At 37.3% G+C, this 24,826-nt stretch overlaps 3 protein-coding genes across 3 annotated transcripts; 2 read left to right on the top strand and 1 right to left on the bottom strand.

Annotated features, from left to right (window-relative positions):
- The first annotated feature begins 250 nt into the window (after positions 1–250).
- On the top strand, positions 251–1,569 carry LOC103984105 (transcription repressor MYB5). The gene is made up of 2 exons (XM_009401535.3): positions 251–734; positions 810–1,569. The coding sequence occupies exons 1-2, from the start codon at positions 409–411 to the stop codon at positions 1,378–1,380; spliced, it is 897 nt and encodes a 298-aa protein (XP_009399810.3). The 5' UTR covers positions 251–408; the 3' UTR covers positions 1,381–1,569.
- Positions 1,570–13,949: 12,380 nt separating this feature from the next.
- Positions 13,950–15,972, top strand: LOC103984104 (protein IQ-domain 26-like). The gene is made up of 3 exons (XM_009401534.3): positions 13,950–14,564; positions 14,833–15,042; positions 15,118–15,972. The coding sequence occupies exons 1-3, from the start codon at positions 14,175–14,177 to the stop codon at positions 15,805–15,807; spliced, it is 1,290 nt and encodes a 429-aa protein (XP_009399809.2). The 5' UTR covers positions 13,950–14,174; the 3' UTR covers positions 15,808–15,972.
- A 2,735-nt stretch (positions 15,973–18,707) lies between these two features.
- On the bottom strand, positions 18,708–22,013 carry LOC103984103 (profilin). Its single transcript, XM_009401532.3, has 3 exons — positions 21,770–22,013; positions 19,789–19,926; positions 18,708–19,100 (listed from the first exon to the last, which is right to left on the bottom strand). The coding sequence occupies exons 1-3, from the start codon at positions 21,890–21,892 to the stop codon at positions 18,966–18,968; spliced, it is 396 nt and encodes a 131-aa protein (XP_009399807.2). The 5' UTR covers positions 21,893–22,013; the 3' UTR covers positions 18,708–18,965.
- Positions 22,014–24,826: the final 2,813 nt, after the last annotated feature.

Below are 24,826 nucleotides of genomic sequence, written 5' to 3'. Positions count from 1 at the left end.
AATACGGGTGCTAATCGACTGCATGCACGGATCTTAAAGTACGATAGATGTAGATCACGTGCACTGTGATCTACTGTTCCCTTCTGATTCAAGAGTGCATTCAACGTTACTGGTAATCGCTCGGTTTACAGACTCGGTAGAGCGAAAATAATGGGAGGAAGAAAGGACTTCCGGATGACATCTTCTTCCTTGCATCACTGTGGATGAGGTCTATCCAGTTACTGGTCCCTACCACGGTCGGAAGCAAAAGGACGATTCAGCAATCGCGGCAGGCGTTGCCACAAGGAAAGATGAGGAGAAAATGAAGCAAACCAACAACATGATGACAGCAACAAATCTAGTGCTTGGCATGGGACCAAATAAGACCATATAGAGATATAGATCAGGAGGAAGGAAAAAGGGAGAGCGATGAGGAGCCCCTCGCAGTCATCGGATGCCATGGAGGTGGAGCGGCGGCGGGGAGGGCCGACGAGGACGGCGACGCCGTGCTGCAGCAAGGTGGGGATGAAGCGAGGCCCGTGGACGGCGGAGGAGGACGAGGTGCTGGCGAGGTTCGTGCGGAGGGAGGGGGAGGGTCGGTGGCGGACGCTGCCGAAGCGCGCCGGGCTGCTCCGCTGCGGCAAGAGCTGCCGCCTCCGCTGGATGAACTACCTCCGCCCCTCCGTCAAGCGCGGCCCCATCACCCCCGACGAGGAGGATCTCATCCTCCGTCTCCACCGCCTCCTCGGCAACAGGTACCTAACTGCACCTCTCTCTCTCTCTCTTCTCTCTTAGGGTTTCATCCTCTCTTCTCCCCCTAAAACAAACAGGTGGTCGCTGATAGCTGGGAGGATACCGGGCCGCACAGACAACGAGATCAAGAACTACTGGAACACCCACCTCAGCAGAAAGCTCATCAAGCAAGGAATAGATCCACGCACCCACAAGCCCTTCGCCTTCCCCACCGATCCAGCTCCTGCTGCGCCATCAGCACCACACCATCCTACCGAAAACCCTAATACCATACCTTCTGTTCCTCAAGAACCGGGTAACGGCGTTCTTGATGGGTTCAATCTGCACTACAACGACAGTGTCGGATGGCAGGCCAGCGAGGCCTTCGCGTCGGAAGGAAACCGAGCACTTCACGGCAGCAGGGAGGAGAGGAGAAGAGGAGCGGATGACGTCCTCTCGGACCTCTTAGATTCTTTCGTCAACGACGACATCTTCATGCAGCAACAGCATATCAATAACAACTATGGCAGCAACATTGCTGATAACACTACCATCACCACCACCGACAACAAAAAGAACAGTGAGATGATAGATCCTGCAGGTACATCGTCGGTTCCATATTTTGCGCTTGAAGGTCTGTGGGAAGATGCCTTCACTTACTTTGGCTGATCTGAATCACGGCTTTCCTGGCAGTACGTAGATCATTCAGGCAAATGGATCTAATTATTTGTTCTGGATCTAGAAACTATTTAAGTGTTCTATTGCAAATAAATTTAGCACTAATATAAGGTGTGCAACTGATTGTATTCGAGTTCCAAATATTGTCTTTTTATCTGTCACTTGGAAACAAGTTGAGTTGTAAGCCTCTTATCATCAATTATATGGCATATATCCTACAAAAAGTGTTCATAGTTTACATGATCAGCTCTGCTAAGAATTCTGCATCATCATTCGTCAGCAGAAGTGGTAGTATGCTTTCTCCATTTGCTGGCTCCATTGATATCTGCGGAATTAATATAAATCCTCTCTGCAGATATGATCTATTGCATTATATATGGTTCCGTCTCCACAAGTAAAACATATTCTATGGACTTATGTTAAAGACGAATTCCAAGCAAACATACAGTATAAATAGATCAAATGCCTCATGAACCAGGAAAACAATTGTGTATATCCTTGTCCTGATTCTTAATCTGTACAGTATAAAAGATAAAATTGACGAACCTTGGGTTGATGCTCCAGATGGTCATCACAATTGCTTCTCCAGATGAAACTTCCATCATCTAGCAAAAAGATAATTGTATGTCATGAAAGAAATCAAGTGCCTTAACGTACGCAAAAAATTAATCTTTATCTCACGATATACTGCTTGTTATTGTAATTAGCATTTGTAAGACCATAACTTTCTAGGAATCTAACAAATTAGATAGCATAAGATCATGTGGAGATGGATGATGTTTTCATGTCCAGATATATCAATTAGAACTATATTCATGATGATGAATCTTCGGACATTACTGCTTCTCAATAATACCACTACACTTATTACTTCTCTAATCTCACAATTTGTTATAGTTGGACTTTAGTATTACATTTATCTCATGGTTGTGTCTATTATGATTAATTAGGAGTGTGATTCATTTGGGTAATCTGAAGTTAAATTTATGGAATTTTGGAACAAGTAGTACATATAGCAAGGATCTCACACAGGTTTTGGGAAATCCGTATGTAAGGTTAGCATTGGTTGTCACCATATTCGAAAAGAATGAACAACATATGGAAAGAAACAAACGAAAACTAACTTCTTATATATTTTGGAAGCATATCATGCATGATTGCTATCAGAAATATCGTCAGATATGAACAATGGAAAGCTGATCTGACCAAGAATCTCAACCGCGTGCTAAGAGAGTAAAGGCAGCTGGAATATCTTTCCTTAAATCTTTCCTCAACTACATCAGTGAGATGAATTCATATACTACATCAAGCAGACAACTACTGAACTAATCAAGTTCATAGAAGGTAATCAGGAGCAGAATTGAGAGCCATGAGCTTGCTTAGTAGATTGCACCCTCGACCCCAAACAAACTGTGGTGAGATCCTAAAGTCTGCATCGAACGAAGAATATTGGAGAAATAATCTTTATCAATGGTTGATATAAAGTTCATTAGCAGCAATATTGACTAATTAATGACGATGCTCTTATCATCAACTAGTACTGATAATTCTTAAGCTAGCTAGCTTAATTTTGGCATACAAGTATTTGTCTCTTTAATCAACTACTAAGTTCTTAAGGCCATGAGGCGCAAGTTTCAGCACTGGAACCAAATGCAAATTAGAATCACTATGGAAGAGTGTTAGAATTAGAGAGATGCAACGAGCTGCATATATGAAAGATGAGCATAGAGGAACTAATAAGGGTGAGGTTCTGATGAACTATTCAGGTTTTAATCTTACAATGTGAAGACTAACTTTAGATCAGAACTTGTAAATGAGGGCAAAGAAAAGATGCGGCATAATAGCATTTACTTTGAAGAACCATTTGGGAAATTCCAGGTTCGAATGCAAGTCTTATTGCTCCTTCAAGGAGACTGTTAGTTTAGGTCTGACTGGAAGTTGGTGTGGTGATGATAAATTCATCTTAAAACTCTTGGAGTTCTTACCAAATGTTTTAAGTGCGTTGAATTCTTCACAAGAAGGGCAAAAGAAAGGAACTTTGGTCTGCATTTTCAGCTACCAGTTTATGTAGTCCAACCACATTGAAGGTTAGTTGGTCTCATCCAGGACTTCAGAGACTGCCAGATTACTATCAGAAATAGAATGGAATTTGGTCTGATCTAAATCGAAATGTATAATACAATGAGGTTTTCGATCTTACGTAATCTCTATTGAAGTTAAGGATATTGAATAGATCTATGACCCATTTACTGCTTATCACATTCACTTACCTTGCAGTTAAACATCAAATATGAATGCTACAACTTGTTTGCGGATCAAAACAAAATCATATTTTGATGTATTCTATAGAAATTATTTTCTGCATTTTATAGGTTGGTCAACTTTCAGGAAGCCTCGACGAGCATGAATTAGATTCCAAGAAGAGCTACATAAGAAGCCTCAGTGGTGGTAGCTGCACAGTTATCCTCAAATTATAGTTTCTCATGTCAATCAAACTAAGAGAGTTGCAAATGTCTACCATGAGGAAATGACTGAGGAATGTTAGTGACAGGTTTGTAAGCATTCCGCTGATTTGCTAATTGCAGTGTTCTTATGACAAAGAATCTGAAGAGTGGAAATCATTTTCCTTTGTGTTTGGAAAGCTAACGTACTCGTACTGCTTGGTAACGAGGTTCCAATAAATTGGGAGCCATTTGTACTAGAAATAGGTATCAATAATGAACATCATTCCTTTTGTTTTGTTTGGGAGGGCAGAAAATGCTTCACCCAAAAAAAAAATTATAGTTGAAATGTGTTTGGTTGTGAGAAAATCCTCAACATCAGTGAAAACCCATATAACTCTATCATAAAATGATCTATAGATTACATGGAAGACTTAATGATGCTCCTAAAGGACGCACAGATTCCATTTGCAGTGCTGAACTCAAATTGGATTTAACCACAAATTAGATCTAGATAGCAATTTCTTTTTGTGTGATAAGTGCTGTAAGAATTACATCGCATATCCCTTCATTTGTCATAAAAAACGAGAAATATTCGTTGTAAAAAAAATAGATTAAATGTCTATGGAAAAAAAAAATCCAAATTAACTATTGATTATTGAAAGAATTTTTTTAAAAAAAATAGTTTAAATATAATTAATATAACATATCTTTCAAACTATATAAACCTATCCAACACATACTTCCACGGCCGACTTATCTCAGAACCGACGGCAATTGTGTCCTTAGGTCTGCGAGAGCTCCAGACGTGTCAGAAAACTCACCTACGAAGCCATGCATACTTCTTTGCTCCAGCTCTGCATAAGGGAGATAGCCTTGTATGCTTCGGCGGAGGGGACGGGCCTTGTTTGCTTCAGCGGAGGGGAAGGGTACAGAGAAAGAGACGGCGTTCTTCTGAGATGTGTGTCCCATCATGCATCACGTGAGAGAGGATATCCTCCTGTGAAGTGTGTTGGTTTGCTGTGTCCATAGATTGACCGGTGGCTGATGATAGATGACTGTGTTTTATTCCTTCATTGGACGACGGAAAGAGAGATCCAACTGCGTACCAAAAGCGTCCATGGGGTGGTGGGTAGCAGCTAAAAGTCTCAACAGAGACAGGATAGATCACTATTTCTTTTTTAAATAATAGTAATAAGGTATTATTAGCTTATCAATCAAATCAAATATAAGAAGAGAAAACGAAAAAAAGAATATATATATATATATATATATATATATGTATGATACCTATTTATAGATATATAATAATAATTTAAACCGTCTTATCTCTTAAGGCTTTATCTAATCAACTTATTTAAAAGATAATAATAAAAATTAAAAATACACTTTAAAATCTAATATTCCTCCTTAAAGTATATTGTTAGATATAAGTCTATGTTTTGAAGATCTTTAAATAATCCATTGGAGAGAGATTTGGTAAAAATATATATGATATTATTTTTGCTCTTAATCCCCAAGATTTTAATGATTTGTTTCCGAGATGAAATGATATTCAATTTTAGTATGCCCGGTTCTTGTATGACAAATTAGATTTATAGGTAATTTTAAAGCATCTTGATTATTACATTATAAAATAGTTAGTTTATTAATTTGATAGCAAACACTTTAACCATATATATTCTTGATCAAGGAAGTCTTGTATCCTACTTTCATTATAGAAAAAGGAGGTTGTTTGTTGTTTCTTATTATACCATAAGGTACAAGTATAACCATATGAAAAGATATAGCAAGTGGATTTATGATTATCTAAATCATCTTTCATATCAACTAACTAAGCAATTCAAGATGTGCGTCTTTATAGAATAATCCTAAATCAAGGGTAAGTTTTAGATATCTTAAAATTTTCTTTGTTGCATCAAGATGTGACTTCCTTACATATCACATAAAATGATTTACATAATCAACTAAAAATATAATATCTGATCTTGTAATTATTAAGTAGATAAGACTATCACAAAAAAATTGAGGGTCGAAGAGAACCTTATCATCAATATGACTTAGCTTTATATTTACATTAAGTGGAGTAGAAATCTTTTTACTTTTGTTAATTCTAAATTTTTCAATAATTTTCTTTGCTTAGCTTATTTGAGAGATAAATATACCTTCTTTTGTATTCATCACCCTCAAGGCTTTCATTTTAAACTAAAGAGAAAGATCACCATGAAACTTTGAAATATCTATTTCATCATTATCGGTGATGATCATATTATGCACATATAGAAGAATAATGATATGTAAGCTTCCTTGTTCTTTAATAAATAAGCTAGAATATGAATTAAAAAAGAAAAATAAACTTAAAAATATAAGTATTTAGTAATTTTTAACCTATAGAGGGTTTTCTTGAGTTTGTAAGCATAATTTGGTTTGAAAATAGAGGTATGCCTCGATGGTTTTTTCATATAAATATCCTTATCAATCTCACCATACAAGAAGATATTCTCAATATTATATTATAATTTAAAAAAAAAATTAACTGCTAGAATAATCACCGTCTTAATAGATGTCATATTGGCTATAGGACTAAAAGGTTTTCTTATAATCTTCTCCATATTTTAAAGAAAACTCCCCTCTAATAAGTCTTACCTTATAATAATCCATACTTTCATCTGACTTATGTTTTACCTTGTAACTCATTGGTAAGTAATTAGATCTATATTTATAAGCTTTAACACAAGATTTATCACAAGTTTTATTTTTATAAGGAGCATTTATTTCTTCCTCTATGGCTTCCTCCCACTTCTTAACATCTTTGGCTTTATCTAAGCTTAAGATTATCAATTAGTTCAGAAAAGAAGTAGTGACATATGCTATAATGTACTAGTTTGATAATTTTTTTTTTAATCTTTTCAATGTTAAAATTTTCTCTCCATAAATATCATTACTCCCTATATCATTTTTCTCTACCATAGGTAGATATAAACAAGAAAGAAAATAAACCACAATTCACATGAGCATTAGATGACAAAGAAAACTCAACTATATGTTTTGAACATATATCATTTTCATTATTATGATTGATATTTTCAAAAAAAATTATTTGTATAGGATAATAAGAAGAAACTTCATTCAACATAATATCTTGAGATATCACATATGTGTATATGGATCCATATATTTTTAATATTTCTTCTTTTAATTATATCCAATAAAAATATATTTCTTGGCTTTCATTTGTTTCTCTTTTGGGTCTAGTATATGAATATAACATAGATAATCAAATACTATGAAATATTAACACTTGATTTTTTACCAAACATGAGCTTATATGGAGATTTCAGATTGATTAGACTAAGAAAATTTTTATTAATAATATAAATTATACATGTCATATCTTATGCCTATAAGGCTTTGGGTAACTTCCTTACGAAATATCAAATCTTTTATTCTACCACACTATTTTATTATAGTGTATTTGCACTTGAGTTCTTTTTTATGTAATACTCTTTGTAAAAGTACAAGAATATATCAAAAGTGAACTCATTATTATTGGTACATAACTTTTTAAATTTTCTTTCAATAACACTTTTAACTGTTAACTTAAACTCTTAATTTTTCCTTCATAACCCAAGTGAATCTTATAAAATCATTAATAAAGAGAAGCATAAGAATATGAATAAGATGGAATTTGAATAGGTTCATTAGATCACTATGAAAAAGCTCTAAGGAAACTTTACACCTTGAAAGTAATATATTAAAATGTTAACTTGTGTGCCTTGCCATATTAATTACCTTTACAAACTTCATTACTACTGAAGTAGTAAGATTAGGAAGACCATTAACTAGATTTTTTGTATTATAATATTTAATTTTAAAAATTATAAGAGCAAGTCTAGCATGTCAGATTGATGCATCATCATCCTATCAACATCAACATAAGATTTAGATGTTGACAAAATTATATAAATCTTTGACCTTTTAGCATTACATCTACATTTAATTCTTTTATGTTGTGAATAAGTTTTAATTTTATTAGAAATAAAAAGAAGATAATTTTTAATATTAATTATATTTATAATAAAAAAATTCTTCACAAACATGGTACACCCTTTTTAATGTAATATTATCATTACTTTTATCTACGATTTTGATGGTATATTTTTTCTCCACTTGGTGAATAGTATTATTTGTCATAATAATTATATCATTGCTTTCGTATTGAAAAAAATTAGTGAATTTGACATCATCGCTTATGAGATGATGATCATATCCTGAATCAACTATCTAGTCATTTTTTAAATTGATGTATATCATAGACTCAATAACTTCAACCATAAAATATTTACCCCAATCTTCATCAATAGCACTGAAATAATTTACTTTATTTATAATATTTTCTCTTTTAATCTTAACATGATAATTTTTTTGATATGATCTAATTTCACACTAATAACACTTGATGTTCTTTCAATTTATACCATTGTTCAAAGAAGACTCTGGCTTGCTATTATCATCATCTTTCTTTTCTTTATATTTAACATTATCAATTTTCTTATTTGTAAAATTGGCATTTTCATCTCTCACGAAGTAGAAGCTCTCATTATTTGACAAGCTGAAGATTTTTGAGAAGTAAAAAAATTTTCTAACTCTATTAAAGATGGTTGTTATACCCAACCTCGAATAGATGTAATATAAAAAATATTCTTTTCGAAGATCATAAATAATATAATATTTTTTTATGCATTAAAAATAAATTCATTTGGATCGAGTGATATCTTTTAATATAATTTTTTATATTTAAAACGTACTAAGAAATTAAGAGATCGGACAATATTTGTTAAATCGTTCTTTAAATACTAAACTTGAGTCATATTCATTTTATTGAGTAATGCATCAAGAGTGATTCAAATGTCTGAAGCTAATTTGTAACAAATAATGTTATTCATTAAGATAGAAATAGATCTCTTGAACATTAATTCAGCTTTTACATTTAATATCCTCCAACTATCTTCATTTGTCGTATTAGGTGCTATTATTATGTTTTCACTAACTATATCCTATAGATTTTTCCATATAAGATTGGACTATAAATAAATCTTTTAGATTTTGTAGTTAGATTGATCGAAAAGTTCAATACTAGATCCACCAACTCAATTATTATAATCCATAGTCAAAAAATTTTTATCATCTTCATTAAGAAGATCTTCAAATATAGATTAATATTTTTTTGCTATGATATCATATGAAAAAAAAAGGAAAGATCACATACAAGTGTAACTCTTTCTCAAATAGTAGTAACAATATATTAATAGCATGAAGCCAAATAGAAGAAGAAAAAATCAAGGTGAAAGTAAAAAAAAAACTATATTAAACTTTTAAAAGAGAAAATATTTATAAGATCTTGAATTATTTTTTATTTAAGACCTATAGGCTTAAACATTTACATGGGGATGGATCTATGTTATATATTTATAGATATAAAATAATAATTTCAACTAAGCGACCTATTAGGATCAAGAGCAGCACTATAGGGGGGGGTATGTTATATATTTATAGATATAAAATAATAATTTCAACTAAGCGACCTATTAGGATCAAAAGCAGCACTATGGGGTGGGGGGTAAATTAGTGTAATAAAAAATTCTTCGATTTCGAAAACTATTTTGTACGTTCGATTGAAATCGATTTGGAAAAATAATAATTTGAACATATGATAGCGTAATTGTAATGAAATCAAGAGGAGAAGAAGCAGTTTGCCATGAAATGATTTGCAGTTAAAGTAAATTATACAAAAGGAAATGCAAACCAGAATTTAGAATAGTTCGGTCAATGTGACCTATATCCATTTTCGGATTCCTCCTCCGTCGAGGTCACCAACGTCCACTAAAGGTCTTCCTTCAATAGGCGAAGGCCAATCACTTTTACAACACTTTCTCCTTTTGTCGGGTTTAGGAGATAACCCTCACAAGCTTTACTCCTCTTTCTTGAATGGTAACAAAGTTAAGAGAGGGAGGAGAAAAATTGTAGCACTTTTATACCCCAAAGATTCAATATTATAATCACACTTAGGTGCCCTTTTATATAGAAAATGGTGAGGTATTTATAGGCCTCAATGGCTTCAAAAATGGAACAAAAAAGTCTCTCATCTTGGATTTTCGGGGTACTAGCTATACCACCGTCATTACTGGGCAGTACCACCACCTGATAGAGCTCGGAGACCGAGCTCTGGCGATACCACCGTCGAACAGGGGCGGTACCACCACTGGCAACATTTACTGCTGGCGGTACCACCGTTGGTAGCATTTACTACCGGTAGTACCACTATCCGGTCTGGGTAGTACCACTGCCCAGAAATCCTAGGGCACTACTTTCTAGGCGGTGCCACCGTTGACCCTAGCGATGCCACTATCGACCATATTTTCAAGGGCTGAATTGGCTGCTCAATTCGACCCAATTCAGCCCTGTTAAGGGCACAGTTGGTTCTAATTAAGTTAGTGAGATTACCTCCCAATCCTAACTTAAGTTATGATCTAATTACAATAACTAAGACATCATCAAAGTCTTCTTGTTCCAGAACGTCAATTGCTTTTCTAGCGTGCTTTCGACGATCTTCCGGCGAATATCCAACGAACTCTTGGCAATGTTCCGGCGGACTCCCGGTAAGCTCCTGGATTTTATGACGATCTTCTTGGCGAGTTCCGATGAGCTTCTTTGGCAAGCTCCTAGAACAATCTTCTTCGCGAGTTCCGACGAGCTTCTTTGGCAAGCTCTTGGACTTCTCGATTGGTTTCGGCCGAACTTCCGACGAACTCTTGAACTCCGAACGAGATATTGATCTTTACTCCGGCACAACTCCTGCTTTATGTCGTATTGCTATCGTAGTTAATCCTGCACACTTTTCTCAATATATAGATTAGATCAAACAATTTACAATTGACTTTATCATCAAAATCCGAGATTCAACACGACCTTTATCTCAAAGACCATATCTAATTAACTTATTTAAAAAATAATTAAAAAAGTTTTTCAAAGATATAATTTAAATCTCAACTAGAACGACCTTTCTAAGCTCTAGAAATAATTACATTGTTACGTGAGAACTTTGACCATGAATGTATATTCTTCTTGCAAATCCATGTTGAACTTTATCTTTCTAAAAAAAACTTATGTTATTTACTATTTATTAGCTAGTCTATGTTATTCTTGTTCTACTCAAGATGTTGACAACCATCTCCACCATGTTCATTTGTTCAACAAGTTTTTGTCTTAGTGGCATGTTTTTAGGATCAAATCTTTTTTTGTCTCATTTATTTTTATGATAACTTGTGGATAAAGAACTTATCATGTCAAAACTGGAATACTCTCAACCCAATAGAAAGTCAGGAGTGATACAACATGGTAATTCTAATAAATTTTTTTTATGAGAAAAATAAGGTCAAAATCGATACAAATCACTTATGATCCCAAATTTACATAAGTAAAATTTTATCATCGATCTTACTTATTCACTCAGAATATCCAAATCCATATGATAATAAATAATTAAATTAAATACTTTAATATCAACTTATGACTTGCTCCTTTCATTTGAAAATTTTAAACAACAAGAGGATGAGCAAACAATAGCCCAGAAAATACTAATAACTCAAGTACCATTAAAATTGATAGAAGAAAATAAACTTCTTAGCGAAACCTATAAATCACTTATTTATAAAAAAAAATCATAGCATTAGCTAAACCAGTAAAATTGATATAAGAAAATAAACTTCTTAGCAAAACTTATAATAACTTATTTATAAAAAAAATCATAACATTAGTTAAACAAAACTAAACTTCATATATTGCGCAAATCATATGCTTATAATAAAATATTTTTTAAATAATCTATTTTTTTTGTTCCAAAATAACATATTTTAAATATATTTTTTTAAACAATATATACATAGCTAAGGTCAATATAGATATTATTTTAGTAACAATGGCTATGATTAATCATGTTTGACCCCATAGGTAACACATTTATTGATGTGATAAGGTAAAAAAAAAAAAGTTTTTAGACAAATATCAATATTTAACTCATATTGATAATGTCCAAATCATAGCCATACCAAACAGACAAATAAAATATCACATATCATATGTTAAAATTTTGAATGGACCTTTACAAAATATTTCACAGAAACATATAGCAAATTTTTTTTCAGAATTGATTTTGTAAAATAATTTCATGGTATTTTAAATCATAAAATAATTTGCAAGCCAATACTTATTTTAAATAATATTTACAAAACAGACATACATATTCAATTTCAATACTTTGAAATAACAAAGTATTTCATATACCAATAAAAAAAATCCTTCTTAGTCTCCCAAATAATATAAAAAGTACCAATTAATAATCATATAAAAATATAATATTTTAAAATGCTAATATGATTAACATCACATACAACTAAGCTTTTTATAACATCTTTGTCCTTCCTATTAACCCTCTTGCAATAAAATTTTCTCTCTTTTTCTTTTTCCCTCTAAGCCTTTCTCCTTCTGTTCTGTGTGTCGCACGGTGTCACGCTCGCCCGGGCGCCACCACTGTCCTCTTCTTCCCCACTCTCTTCTTCCTCGCATTCGCATCTTTTACTGCGTTGCAGCAAACTGTTTTCTTTTCCCACTTCTCTCACAAAACAGCAAATCGCACCCTTTTTTTGTTTCTTATTCTTTCCTTTCTTCCTTTTCTCTCTTTTATTCTCTTCCAACATCCCTCTGTCTCTCTTATCCTCGAGCGAATTTGCTTGACCGTTTACCACCACACGCCGCCGACCAAATTGCTGCAGGATACAAACATGCGCTGACGGCAAGCCATGGCTCGGCTTGTCGCGGCAATGGATTTCTTTTCTCTCTCTTTTTTCTTCCAAGATTCTGATCTTCATCATATAAAGAGACATCCTTACAATAACATCCAAAATCCAAATAAAAAATTTAATGTAATTTTTTTATAAAATTTTAATTCATGACTTATGCATATAGGGATATGATTTGTCATGGTAGCAATTTTGGTTTCTTTGGAAAATTTGTAGAATATGGTGTTGTTCCAGGGGACCAAGTCTTTTTGTCACCTTACACTGTTCTGCCATGGTAAGTAATTGAGTTTCAACTCCCTGCATTTAACTTCACTTAATGTGTGTGTGTCAATACTTGTTCCTCCACAATTCACATTCCAGACAATTGAAAGAAACCAAAGGATGTATGTTAAGATCCAAAATACATTTAATTGTGATGCAGAACTTTGGCATCCTCTGTTTTTTAATTGATGCAGTATTGCTTTTCCACCTTTACTACTTGCAGCATGAATGTTTCCACTGGTAAGAGTTGCATGTTCCGGAGAGTTACTGAACCTTCTGCAACCTCTGTAAGTGAAGTTGGTTTTACCTGTAGTTGTCCACTTCCGATAGGAGCTATTCATGTGTGTTTTGTCTTCCAATAACTGTAGTAACTTCACCTTGTCCTTCTTTGTTCCTCCAGCAGGAAGCAGTCAGCAGGAAAAGTTCAAATGAATCTCGAGTTGGATTCTAACTCTGTCATTTGGATTGGTCATTTGAACTTTTGCTTCATTTTGATTTGCTTGGAGTCTATTGTTGATGTTTATCTATCTGTATACAGTACGTATAATCTACGATCTCGAATAACAATATGGAAACTTCAGTTTTGTGGTACAAATTCATTCTTTTCTTCTTTGAGCTTCCTATTTACAGTTGCGGTTAGCTTTGCTCTCACCTCTGGCCATCGTTATCGGAAGAATCAGAAGCGAGAGCGTTAGCACTCATGTCCGAGTCCCGAGACAACAAATGTTAGGATCTGATAAGACCAACAGGACTGTTAAGACACGACTTCGTCGCGCCATCTATCGAGCAAAAGCTCCCAAGTCAGCTGAAGCTAACAAGTAGACAACCAGCAAAGCCTCCTCCACTCATGTCTTGTTTGAATTTGAGATCATCTACCGATCCCTTCCCCACTCTCGGACCTACCTCTTTGCTGTCATTTTCGTTCTCTAATGTTTCAACCTTGTGTTTTGTGTCTCGGTATCTACTGGATCCATGGGCTCGGGTGGTGGGGAATCCTACATTTCCTGCCCCTGCGTCCCTCCCTTTAATCCTGTGTAATTCTTTTGTCTTCTGATGCGGAGTTCTTTTCTCCTTTGAACTTCCCATCTACCGCTGCGTTTTGATCTTTTCACCACCTCAGAGAGGCATCTTTCTCTCTCTATATATATGTTCTCTCTCTTTGCAGAACCTCAACGCAGCAGATTCGTGATCCCGCGAGAGTTTGGTAGGTTCCGACAGCCGGGAGATGGGTCGGGCGACGTGGTGGCTGCGGAGCCTCTGGGGAGGCAGTAAGGAGAACAAGGAGACGAAGGGCAGCCCCGGCTGCGGCGGCGAGGAGAGGACAGAGAAGAAAAGATGGAGCTTTAGGAGGTCGCGGGACTCCGGCGATGTTGCGTCGGGCCAGAATGCTTCGATGGCGGCATGGTTGAGGTCCTATGAGCAGAGCGGGGAGGAGCAGAGCAAGCACGCCATCGCCGTGGCGGCCGCGACCGCTGCTGCGGCCGATGCAGCGGTTGCAGCGGCGCGGGCTGCGGTGGCCATGGTGCGTCTCACCAGCCGGGGGAGCGCCACCACCTCGTTCGGCTCCGCTCGGTTGGCGGCGGTCAAGATCCAAACAGTATTCAGGGGATACCTGGTGACGAATCTATTGACTTCATGTCGTTTTGGTAGCCAAATGCATGTGAAGATTCTCTCTCGCTGTTATGTTGTGCTTCTATTTTCCCTCTTCGTCTGCTTCTTTCTTCAGTTGTTTTGCGAGCAATTCCTCTTTGATTCTCTTCATCTTTCTGGTTTCACATTTCATTCAATAGACGATACATCTTTCTCGGCTTTACGTTACTGTTCTTCCCATTCTACGTTCCTTGCATGGTAACAATTAAAGATTTCCTTTGCATCATTTGAAGGCAAGGAAAGCACTGCGAGCTCTCAAGGGGTTAGTCAAATTGCAAGCCTTGGTTAGAGGCTATCTTGTTCGTAAGCAAGCCGCTGCATCTCTTCACAGCGTTCAAGCTCTCGCCAGATCTCAGGCCACTGTTCGAGCGCCAAGATCTCGAGATCTTCTCCCAGATGACAGATGCTTTCCACCGGCTGAATTCCGCCGTCGAAGATCCTCGGTATGTTACAGTTCCTGATCACAGCTCGATCTCATGAGCTAACGATGCTTAGCTTCCTTCAACCTTTGATCACAGGAAAGGATCAATGATACCCGAGGCGAGCAGTTGAGGCTCTCGACCAGCCTTGACACTGCCACCCTCAGCAGAAGCCCAAAGATCGTCGAGATCGATACATGCCATCCAAAGTTGAGATCTTTCTGTCGAGCTGCTACTTCCTGTGCTACCGATCCGACGGATGACTTGCCTCTGCACGCATCCTCCTCTCCAATCGCATGCCAAATTCCAGCACGAATCTCTGTCCCCAGCCGCCGGAACTTCCAAGAGAATAACGACTGGTGCGTCAACGGCGAGCAATGCCGGCTCTCAGCCACCGCGCACAGCACACCCAGATACATGACCGCACCCGGTTTCGACGAGGCTGCCACTCCGGCGAAGAGCGTGCGCGGTGGCGAGGGAGGTCTTCGGCAGTATGCGAACGTATCAGACTCTCCCAAGTACATGGCAAGCACGCAGTCATCCAAGGCAAAGCTGAGGCACCTCAGTGCACTGAAGCACCTGCCAGATCCAAGGACGAGAAAGAGACAGCCTCTGGGCGAGGTAAACGTGGAGGTCAAGGCTAATTTGGGTGGAGTTGGAATGCAGAAATCCTGCCCTCAAGCCCAAGAGGCATTTAGCTTTAAGAGAGCAGTGGTCGAAAGGCTCGACAGGTCCTCGGAGCCACGGAAGGAAACAGAGAAGGAAATCTACTTGCAGAGACTGTGGTGATGCAAGGGAGTCTGTAAGGTCAATAAGAGGAAGGCTAGAGATGACCTTATCTTCTTCCTCTGCCTGTGTTCTCTTTTCCTGTTTGTGCGAACACTTTGGATGAGATTGTTCATAGAATGTCATGATTATTTCTACGTCAAGAAAATTATTATTCTTGTTCTTGCTCATGTAGGTCAACCATAGATCAGAATAGTCGTAAGTCAACAGATGCCATCATCTTTCCTTTTTCCCTGGCAAGGCGGAGGATTGCTTTGAAGTTTATATCGACAGATCCAGCCGGAGGTCAGAATTGTAGGGGTGTAGGAACGGTCCGATGATGCCGATATATCTGAATCGACTCTTTCTCTCTCTGTCTCTCTCAGAAAAAGCAAGAAATAACTCAGCATTGAAGGACTCGCAATATTACAGACTTATTACTGTGCCACTGATCACACATGTTTTTGTATTGTTGGAAGAAATGGATATATATATATATATATATATATTAGATCGGTTGAATCACCTTTGACGATGATTTCACGTCTCACCGATCTGATGTGATGGGATCCACATGTCCCAGCTCCATCTACAAGATGTGACATCTCCTACGTAGCTGTCATCATTAAAGGGAGGAGAAAGTTACGTGAATGGTGGATAAAGTTACGTGACCAGACACTGCAGTCCATGGCTAATGCCCAAGAAACTTTACCTCTCTGACGTACCGCTTTGCCAAACATGTCGATGAGTGATTGGATTCCCACGCTCCATTGATGACTTTCTTCGAGCTCTTGGTTTGTTGCCTCTGTGTTTCTGCATTATTGATAGCAACAGATCATGAACTAACGGATCTCAGAGAGTATCGAATCAGCAGACATCATCCTTTTTCTTGGTCGGACAGGTCAAATCTGACGCTTACACTGCAACAGAGGGAGAGAGAGATCGAGTGGGAGTTCAGACGTGCAGATGACCGAGCATGGAGATCATGAGAATCTGTTCCAAGTTTCTTTTCGGCAGTCGTTTGTGATCGATTTAATTGGTGAATGTTTGGAAGTGTGCGCACTGTGCAGGCACAGACCGGCATATTCCCTCCTCCGGTCACTCTGTCCTAAACTTCGTCCAGTCAATCGTCCCCTCCTCTCTTGAAGGCGAGAAGGGCCCAACCTTCGCATCATTTTTGCCTTATCTCCCCAAGTGAAATGCTCACTCCGAGGAGAACTCTTGTCTCCACGACAGCTTATCTTTAAACTGTGCTCTCATGATGCAATGCAGTGGCTGGGTGGCCATGGCAACTTGACCAGGACTCATCTCTGGGCACGCAACAGGAGCACAGAAGCTGTCCTCCGGGAGAGATATGGCTGACACACCCCCGCTCCTGCACAGTTCCCAGTGTCGGTCAGACCCAGAGAGAGAGAGAGAGAGAGAGAGAGAGAGAGAGAGAGAGAGAGAGGGTTTGCCACACAACAGAAGCTTATAGTGAGAGCTGACGAAGAGGATTCTCTCCATTTCTGGACCACCAAGTTCAAGAATCTCAATCCTGAAGGTGAGAGGTCCCAAAGTCTCTTCATGATATATTGGTGCCCACTAAACTGATGCAGTAAATAAGGTGAGTAATGACCTCTGCCGTACAAAAGCTGCTGCAATTTGTTGATGTCAAAAAAAAGCAAACCAAATGTCTGATCATGCTAGTCTCTTCGGAGTTCTAATTTCAAGCAATGAACCATTCAAACCTTGAGAACTATCAATCAAGATTATAGCTAGAATTAAATAGAGTTCCTCCTTTTATCGTTAAATCGGAGATCAAAGTTGGGTAGGGTAAGATTCTGTGGGGGAATGCATGCAGTCCACAAAATGTAGTGGTGTTTTACTTGATGATAATTATCTCAACCTCAGGCTCGCAGACAGTCTTCTGAATGATAATGGAATTCATGTGATTTCTACTTGTAGGGAAGCAATTTAAATCATCAGACTCTATTGACTTAAAACATATACAGCAATTCTATTCATTTTTAACCTCCTCTTCTGATGAAAGCACAAGATGAAGAGAGTCCCATTGGGCTGCACTGTTGATGCTTGTCAATGTGGTTGTCTGGTGGTCATTTTGTACAAGATCATGATTCCTTGCCCAACAATTGCCAGCAATTATTTCTGCTCCTGCTGTCTGTGATGATGATAATGTGGGTATACAACAGCCAAGCAGATGTAGTTCTCTATCATGTTCTTAGAAAATAACTGTTACTGACCAGAATGCTGTGAATTTACATATAAAGTTCATCCTTTCTGTCAAATGTAAAAGTTACTGCCCATTATTTTTGTTGTTGTAGCTCTTCTAGCACAAACAACACTTGAGTATAGTAAACACTGCAGGTCCAATCCTTGCATAATCCCTTGCTCCAGACCTACAGAGAATGCACCTATACCCTACCTTTTTACTGCAAACTGTAAAGATTATTATATTTTTGATTTGGGACACAATAGAACAGTTCAGAAGAGAACCAGGACATGTTACTTGGTCTCTTAGATCTATAGCAGACATGAGCTTAATTTGGCATATATATATATAACATAAAGAGCATTTTTCAAAGTATAATCTAGTGATCAACAAGATAAATATCAGACCCTGGAAGTAGTACGATACATTAGTTTGAAAACTAGTATGGAACCAACCATACATTAGTCTTAGCATCCATCTTGCTAGCTTTGACAAATATCACTCTGGCTATGCTAATAATCCTAGTTTTATTTTTGATTGATCAGAAACCTGTCAACTGGGGAGAACACCAACAATCTACCATATTGCATAAGCAATCCATTTTTTTTCTTCTCATTTATAGATTGCATCTCTTAATGAATACACACTAAGAATCATAATTAGCAACACATTTTGCATTCATGGACATGCCAAACCAAGAGCAGTGCCAGAATACTATAAAGGTACCACATTAGCCATGCACATATATGTCAAATCTACATCAAACTTCCAGGAAACTTGTCTGAGAATATAGACGACCTCAGCATGATAAATGAAACGGATAAAAGTCACGTAACTTACATACCATGCCAACAGACTAGACCAACAAGACTTCTGATAAATTTCCAAATTGAGTTCAAGATGATTAGGTACGTTGCAAGCTCATTCACGGAATACCAAAATAAGAAGATCCAATGCATCGATACCAAATTCAAAAACCCTGATCATAAAGATAATCACCAAGCCTCTCGACAATCATGCTGCACTGGCCACCAGTCATCGGCTCTTCATATATACCAATTATCAAAGCCAGATTGGTCTTCTTGATGGTGACACCACCAGCACCCTGAAAGTCAAGTCAAACAGAGAATTCAAGATCAAGTCATTGATACTATACAAAAGCTTTGATTAGCCAGTGGTACAAGAAGTTAATGATACTATACAAGATTTCAAAATGAATCTGATTATGGAACATGGCAATACAAATTAATTTGAGTTATGAAATCAAGACATTTCACCATAGAAAAAAGAGTAGCTTCATTCCACTTGACCATCTAAAGAAAACATGGCATCCAGGATTGCTAACTTATCAAACCAAAGTATACAGCTACAAGTTCCACCCCGCCAAAATACCAACTTGAAGATTTTAAAGAAAGAAGGCAACTGCTCGGATACACGTATGTCATAGTTAGATAGGTAATAGATCTCCTCTAAAGTTTAAGAATATACTTGGTCAAACCAATTAAAGCACTACAAGTTTGCTATGTAAACCAGTTGAGAGATATCCATCATTGACTACCAAAACTTTCCTACAAACACACACAAAAACAGGTCTAATCATGATAATCAACTATAACTCCTTAGACAAGAAATGCCCAAGTACACATCTTTAAATGTCAGATTGTGTAAATTCTTTGTGGCATTTAAGACCTAGTATATTATTGGAGGTCATAGTTAAAAGACTTAAATGAATATTATGAGTCTAACAAACTGCAAAAGTATTTTAGCTCATAGATAACTAATGGATCACTGACCTTCTTCCCTCGAATTACAGAACCTGGCTCGCCTTGGATAACCATGTACTTTATCCCGCCAAGATATAATCCAGTTGGTGCAAGGGAACCATGCTCTTCAAAGTCAGTCATTATTGCAGTAATCTCTTCAGGTTTTAACTGTATTGAGAAGGCAACTCATCAACAGATGATATATGCAATATATATAGAAAAAACTCCATAGAACTCCATAGAACCATAGAACCATAATAATACAAAAAATAAGACAAGAAAAAAAAACTCCATAGAACCATGACCATGTACATTATCATGTTTAAATATGCTGGCAGTCAAGGAAAAGGAGCCACTTAACCGTCCATATAAAATCCAGAAAACTGATTATTCACTATTTTTTTCCCAACCCCGCCTCTAACCATAGAAAACAAGAGGAACAGAAAAAAGGGTACCTTACATTATTCTTTCTTCTTCCCTTTTCTCCAGCTATTTTAAAAGTCGGATTAACAAAACTAGAATAAGTGAATTTTGCTGTTCCACGATATGCCACATATAATTTACAAGAATAATCCATATTGGAATATCTTAAGTACTAATAAGATAAATATGCACCAAGTGGCAGCTAAATGTTGTTTATTATGTAACATGGCAAAACAAAAAGTAATGTGACAACTCAATAACATCATACAAAATTAAATTAAGTTTCTCCTGACAGATGAATGACATGTAGAAGTTAGTAGTCTTTAAGACGCATAAATTTGTTGACATATATCACCAAATGAAGATTCCTTGTAACACATAGACAGAAGGACATATATAAGAAGTATATTCAAGGCAAGAGTAGCGAATTCATGTGTAGAAAACCATAACAGCAAGTTAGTGGTCATATAACCATTGTCTCACTTCAAATTTGGGGACTAAGCTCGGGTTTCATGTGACAACGGCAAAACAGAGTTCATTAGTCACACCAAACATTAAGATCAAGAAATTGTTTAATAAGGATGCCATTTTTAATATCACGATAACAGAACAATAGTGAATTCAACAATCAGAAAGCATAGGAAAAATAGTCAAAGAAAATGTGTATATTAGTTACATAGATAAATGATCTGTTGATTACTTAATGATCAAGAGGGAACTGCAAAATCATAACTTTCAGAGAATACCTACTGCTGGCAATGCATGCAAAAGCATGTGTCCTACCATTCTATCACATCCCAAAAGATATATGCCTGTAATCCATCCATCATCAACTGACCCTAGGTCACAATATACACGATCAAAAGCAAAAGATCTCACAGTCCCATGTGATTGGAAGTGTAGATTGAAGCCCCCAGATGGTGGCCCACGCTAAACAACGCTTAATCATTAAACTCACCTCCATCAATTGCTGCTGCTTACCCACCACCTAATTATTCTACAACTATTATGTTGATGGATTCACCAACAAGTTAGAATTAATTTCTTTTTTTCCTTCTCGCCAATAGGCAATATCAAATTGGTGTAAATCGAATTTATGATGAATAAACAGGGCCATAGTTCCGCGGCAGAAAACATCTAAAAAAGACAATAAATAAAGGGTGCATCCGATTTTACGGCATGCAAGCTGGAATCTCTTTCATACAATCCGACCCACTCCAGAAAGAAAAGAAAGGGCTAAAAACAATAAGGGAAGACATCAAGGTGAGATCTTTTTTTTTTTTTTTTTTCTTTTTTGATCCATAGGTTCCGAGACTAAAACCCCCGACCACCAAGCGACAACCAGAACAAAATCCTAAAAGAACAATAAAAATGAATGAATAACTCATTAGGATAAACATAATTCCATTTTTTTGATTTCTTTCTGTGAACCATCAGATCTCTCAAATCGAACAAGGAGGCTACTGGACAGAAACAATCGATCCCACGCAACCACACACAAATGAGGAGTGCAGGACCCAAGGGAGCGGGGATCTGATCCGTCAACAACACAGGAATAGGTCAAGCGACGATGGAGGAGAACTCATACCTGTGGGAAGGTGGCGCTCTGGGCCCAGACGCTACCGTCAAGGCCGAGGATGGCGGCGGCCGTGAGCTGCATGTCGTCGATCTCGCACATGAGATGGTCATCCACGTATGCTTGCCACGACATCTTCACTCCCCTTTCCTCTCCAAAAACCGCTCCTCTTTCTTCTCCCTTCGGTCTACCGCTGCTGCTACTGCTGCCGCTGCTCTCTCGCCCGCTCGCTCACTCGCTCTTTCGGACCAAATGGCAAGATGTGGGGGGATTTATAGCGAGGAATGCGGGCAGAGGTAGCGTCAGAATTCCGACGCAAATCGTGTGGAGCCCACGCGGACAGATCAATTCCATCAATGAACGAACGGATGAGAAATAATGGACGGTCGTGATGGGAAAAACAAAATCTAAAATTTATGATTTGTAATTTTATTTTAATTTTCATATAGATAAATCACAAATCTACCTTAATTTGGCTTTGGTAAAAGGTGAATTTTGTTTCGAGAAGGGTAAGTGGTGAACAATAAATATGAAATCATAGGAGGGGATGAATTGGGTTCATTCTTATAATTTGGTGAGTTTTGCTATTTTTATTGAGTGATAGTTATTTTAAAAATAAAAATGTAAATATTAAATCGGAGAGATTTTGTCGTACTATTATTTCTTTCGTCACATTAACATTCCAAAACAATGAACAAGAAATCATATGCGGGGATGATTTGGATCTATTTGATAATATTTTGTAAGCTTTTGCAGCAACACATAATTTTTTATAAATAAAAAATAAAAAAAAAATAGATGTTAAGTAGATATCATATTTGTGCATCAACAAGACATTATTTGTTTCATCAACCAAGCATTCCAAAATAATTAATACACATTACTAACAAGAATACAAAATAATTCAAGAGGAAAAATATGGTATACACAATCATAAAATTCAGAGATGCCACAAAACCAAAAAATAAAAATAAAAATAAACAAAAGAAATCTTTGTGAAGGCCATAAAAGTGATGGTTCATGGGGGACATGTTGGAGAGAAGGTTTATTATGGGGCCCTTCACAAACTACATAGAGCTCTCTAGATTGATTATGCATATAACTTATTCTTGTATCTTGACTTGTTTTGCTAACACCAAGAAAGTAATGGGTGAATTAGATGCCATTTCCACTGTGAGCTGATGCTGCATGTGAAGGTCCTTCTCTCGGCTTGGATGAAGATAATGAAACATCACAACTTTGCAAGGATGATGAGAGGGATGGACTTGACCAAATGATGAAGAAGAGAATCCACCAAGTTGCTTCAAGGACCAGCAACATGGCTCTGAGATCAACTGCAGGAGATCTCTTTACTCCACTTTTGTGAGGGGAGGGGGGTCTTGAGAGGCGATTGAGGAGGACCATTAGCTCCCCCCACCACCACCCGTCTCGTAAAAAAGATAATGGGGGGAGAGAATAAGGTGGTGCAGCCACACAACCTGGCTTGCAGAATATGAAAAGCCACGCTGTCCTTCAAAGTCTTCTTGCCATTAGAGGGACAAGGTGTCCATGGATGCAGCAATAATGGCAGCAGATAACAAGGTTGTGCAGCATTATTGCCCACCCAGTTTGATGGCCAAGCATAATCCTTTGTCATTTCAGTACATTGTGCGGATATTTTTTTATCCCTTATGTTTTAAACCTTAAAATTTAAGAGATATAGAAGTTTTCACGTAAATATTAGTGTCAAGGGAAAATTCGATGATGCATAGAAAGAAATGAGATGGTCATCAAGATATCTCTATAGCTAGGATTGAGATAAATTTATTGATGTGCTTTAGGGTTAACTTGCACGAAAATCAAGTTCGAATGTAAAAGATATCTCCATCGAATCCCTCTAATTCTCAAGTTAGTAATAAAAAGAACGGGTGAAAATAATCAAAAATATCTGATATTAATGATTATGTAAAAGATAATTTTCTATATCAGGTTAAAAAGAAAAAAAAATTTTAAGATGTACTATGAGAGATCTTCTAAAAAGGTTCGGTTCGAAAATAAAACTTTTGAATAGTTAAGGTATACCATGTGAAAGCAAAGGGGATTCCATATGCTTGGCCAGACTTGGTCGAGTTTGGCGCTCACCAAGGAGGTTGAGAGCTCACTAAGGTGGTTGTCTCAAGTATTTGTTAAGGATGTTAGGTTAGAAATTAGTCAACCTGGTCGCTTCAAGCACTTGCCAAGGTGGATGTCTCACATGTTTGCTGAAGAGGTCAGGAGCTGCTCATCGAGGAGGTTAGGTTAGGAATTAGTCAACTTGATTACCTTGGGCACTCGCTAAGGTGGACTTCTTGATCATTCACCAGGGAAATTGAGAGTTGCTCAACCTAGTTGGGGTTGAGAGCTCATTGAGGAGGTCGTCTTGCAAGTTGTGTCTTAGTTGATTATTAGATGCTTACACTGATGGGTATATCGAGCATTAGTGAGATGCTCATCTCGACAAGGGTGCATCAAACATTTCTTGGAAACTCATTGCTTACTCCAAGAGGGGCACATCAAGTATCATTGAGATGCTCATCTCGAGAGGGACACATCATCTATTGCTTAGCTACATACCCTAAAGAGGCATGTTAGGTGTCATTGAGATGCTCACCTTAAGTGGGGTGCATTGGGACACATCAAGTGTTGTTGAGATGCTCATCTTGAGAGAGATACATTAGGTATTTATTAGATGCTCACCCTAGGATAGGGCACTCTGTGTGCTGTTGAAATACTCATATTGGGAGAGGCCATTGGACATTTCTTGGACCCAACAGGTGCACACCGGGCATTTCTTGCATAATTCTATACTTTTCCCTAAGACTATTGCTTCGACGATGATGTATTGGTTAGCATACTGGAGTGTCTTAGGTACTATTGATGGTGGTTTTTTTTATTAATAACTAAAATACTTAAGAGGGTCTAAGCCCCATCATGAAGGTTTGTAAGAGGGACAGTAGATGAACGTTAGTGTCTCTTCCTCCGATAGTGTCTCTATTAATTACAAGTGGCCTACAAGCCAATCAAGTAGGTGATAGCACGTGTGATATACTG

Source organism: Musa acuminata, chromosome BXJ2-5 (assembly GCF_036884655.1).
Source record: "Musa acuminata AAA Group cultivar baxijiao chromosome BXJ2-5, Cavendish_Baxijiao_AAA, whole genome shotgun sequence".
NCBI lineage: Eukaryota > Viridiplantae > Streptophyta > Magnoliopsida > Zingiberales > Musaceae > Musa > Musa acuminata.
This window is presented reverse-complemented; position numbering and strand designations above follow the sequence as displayed.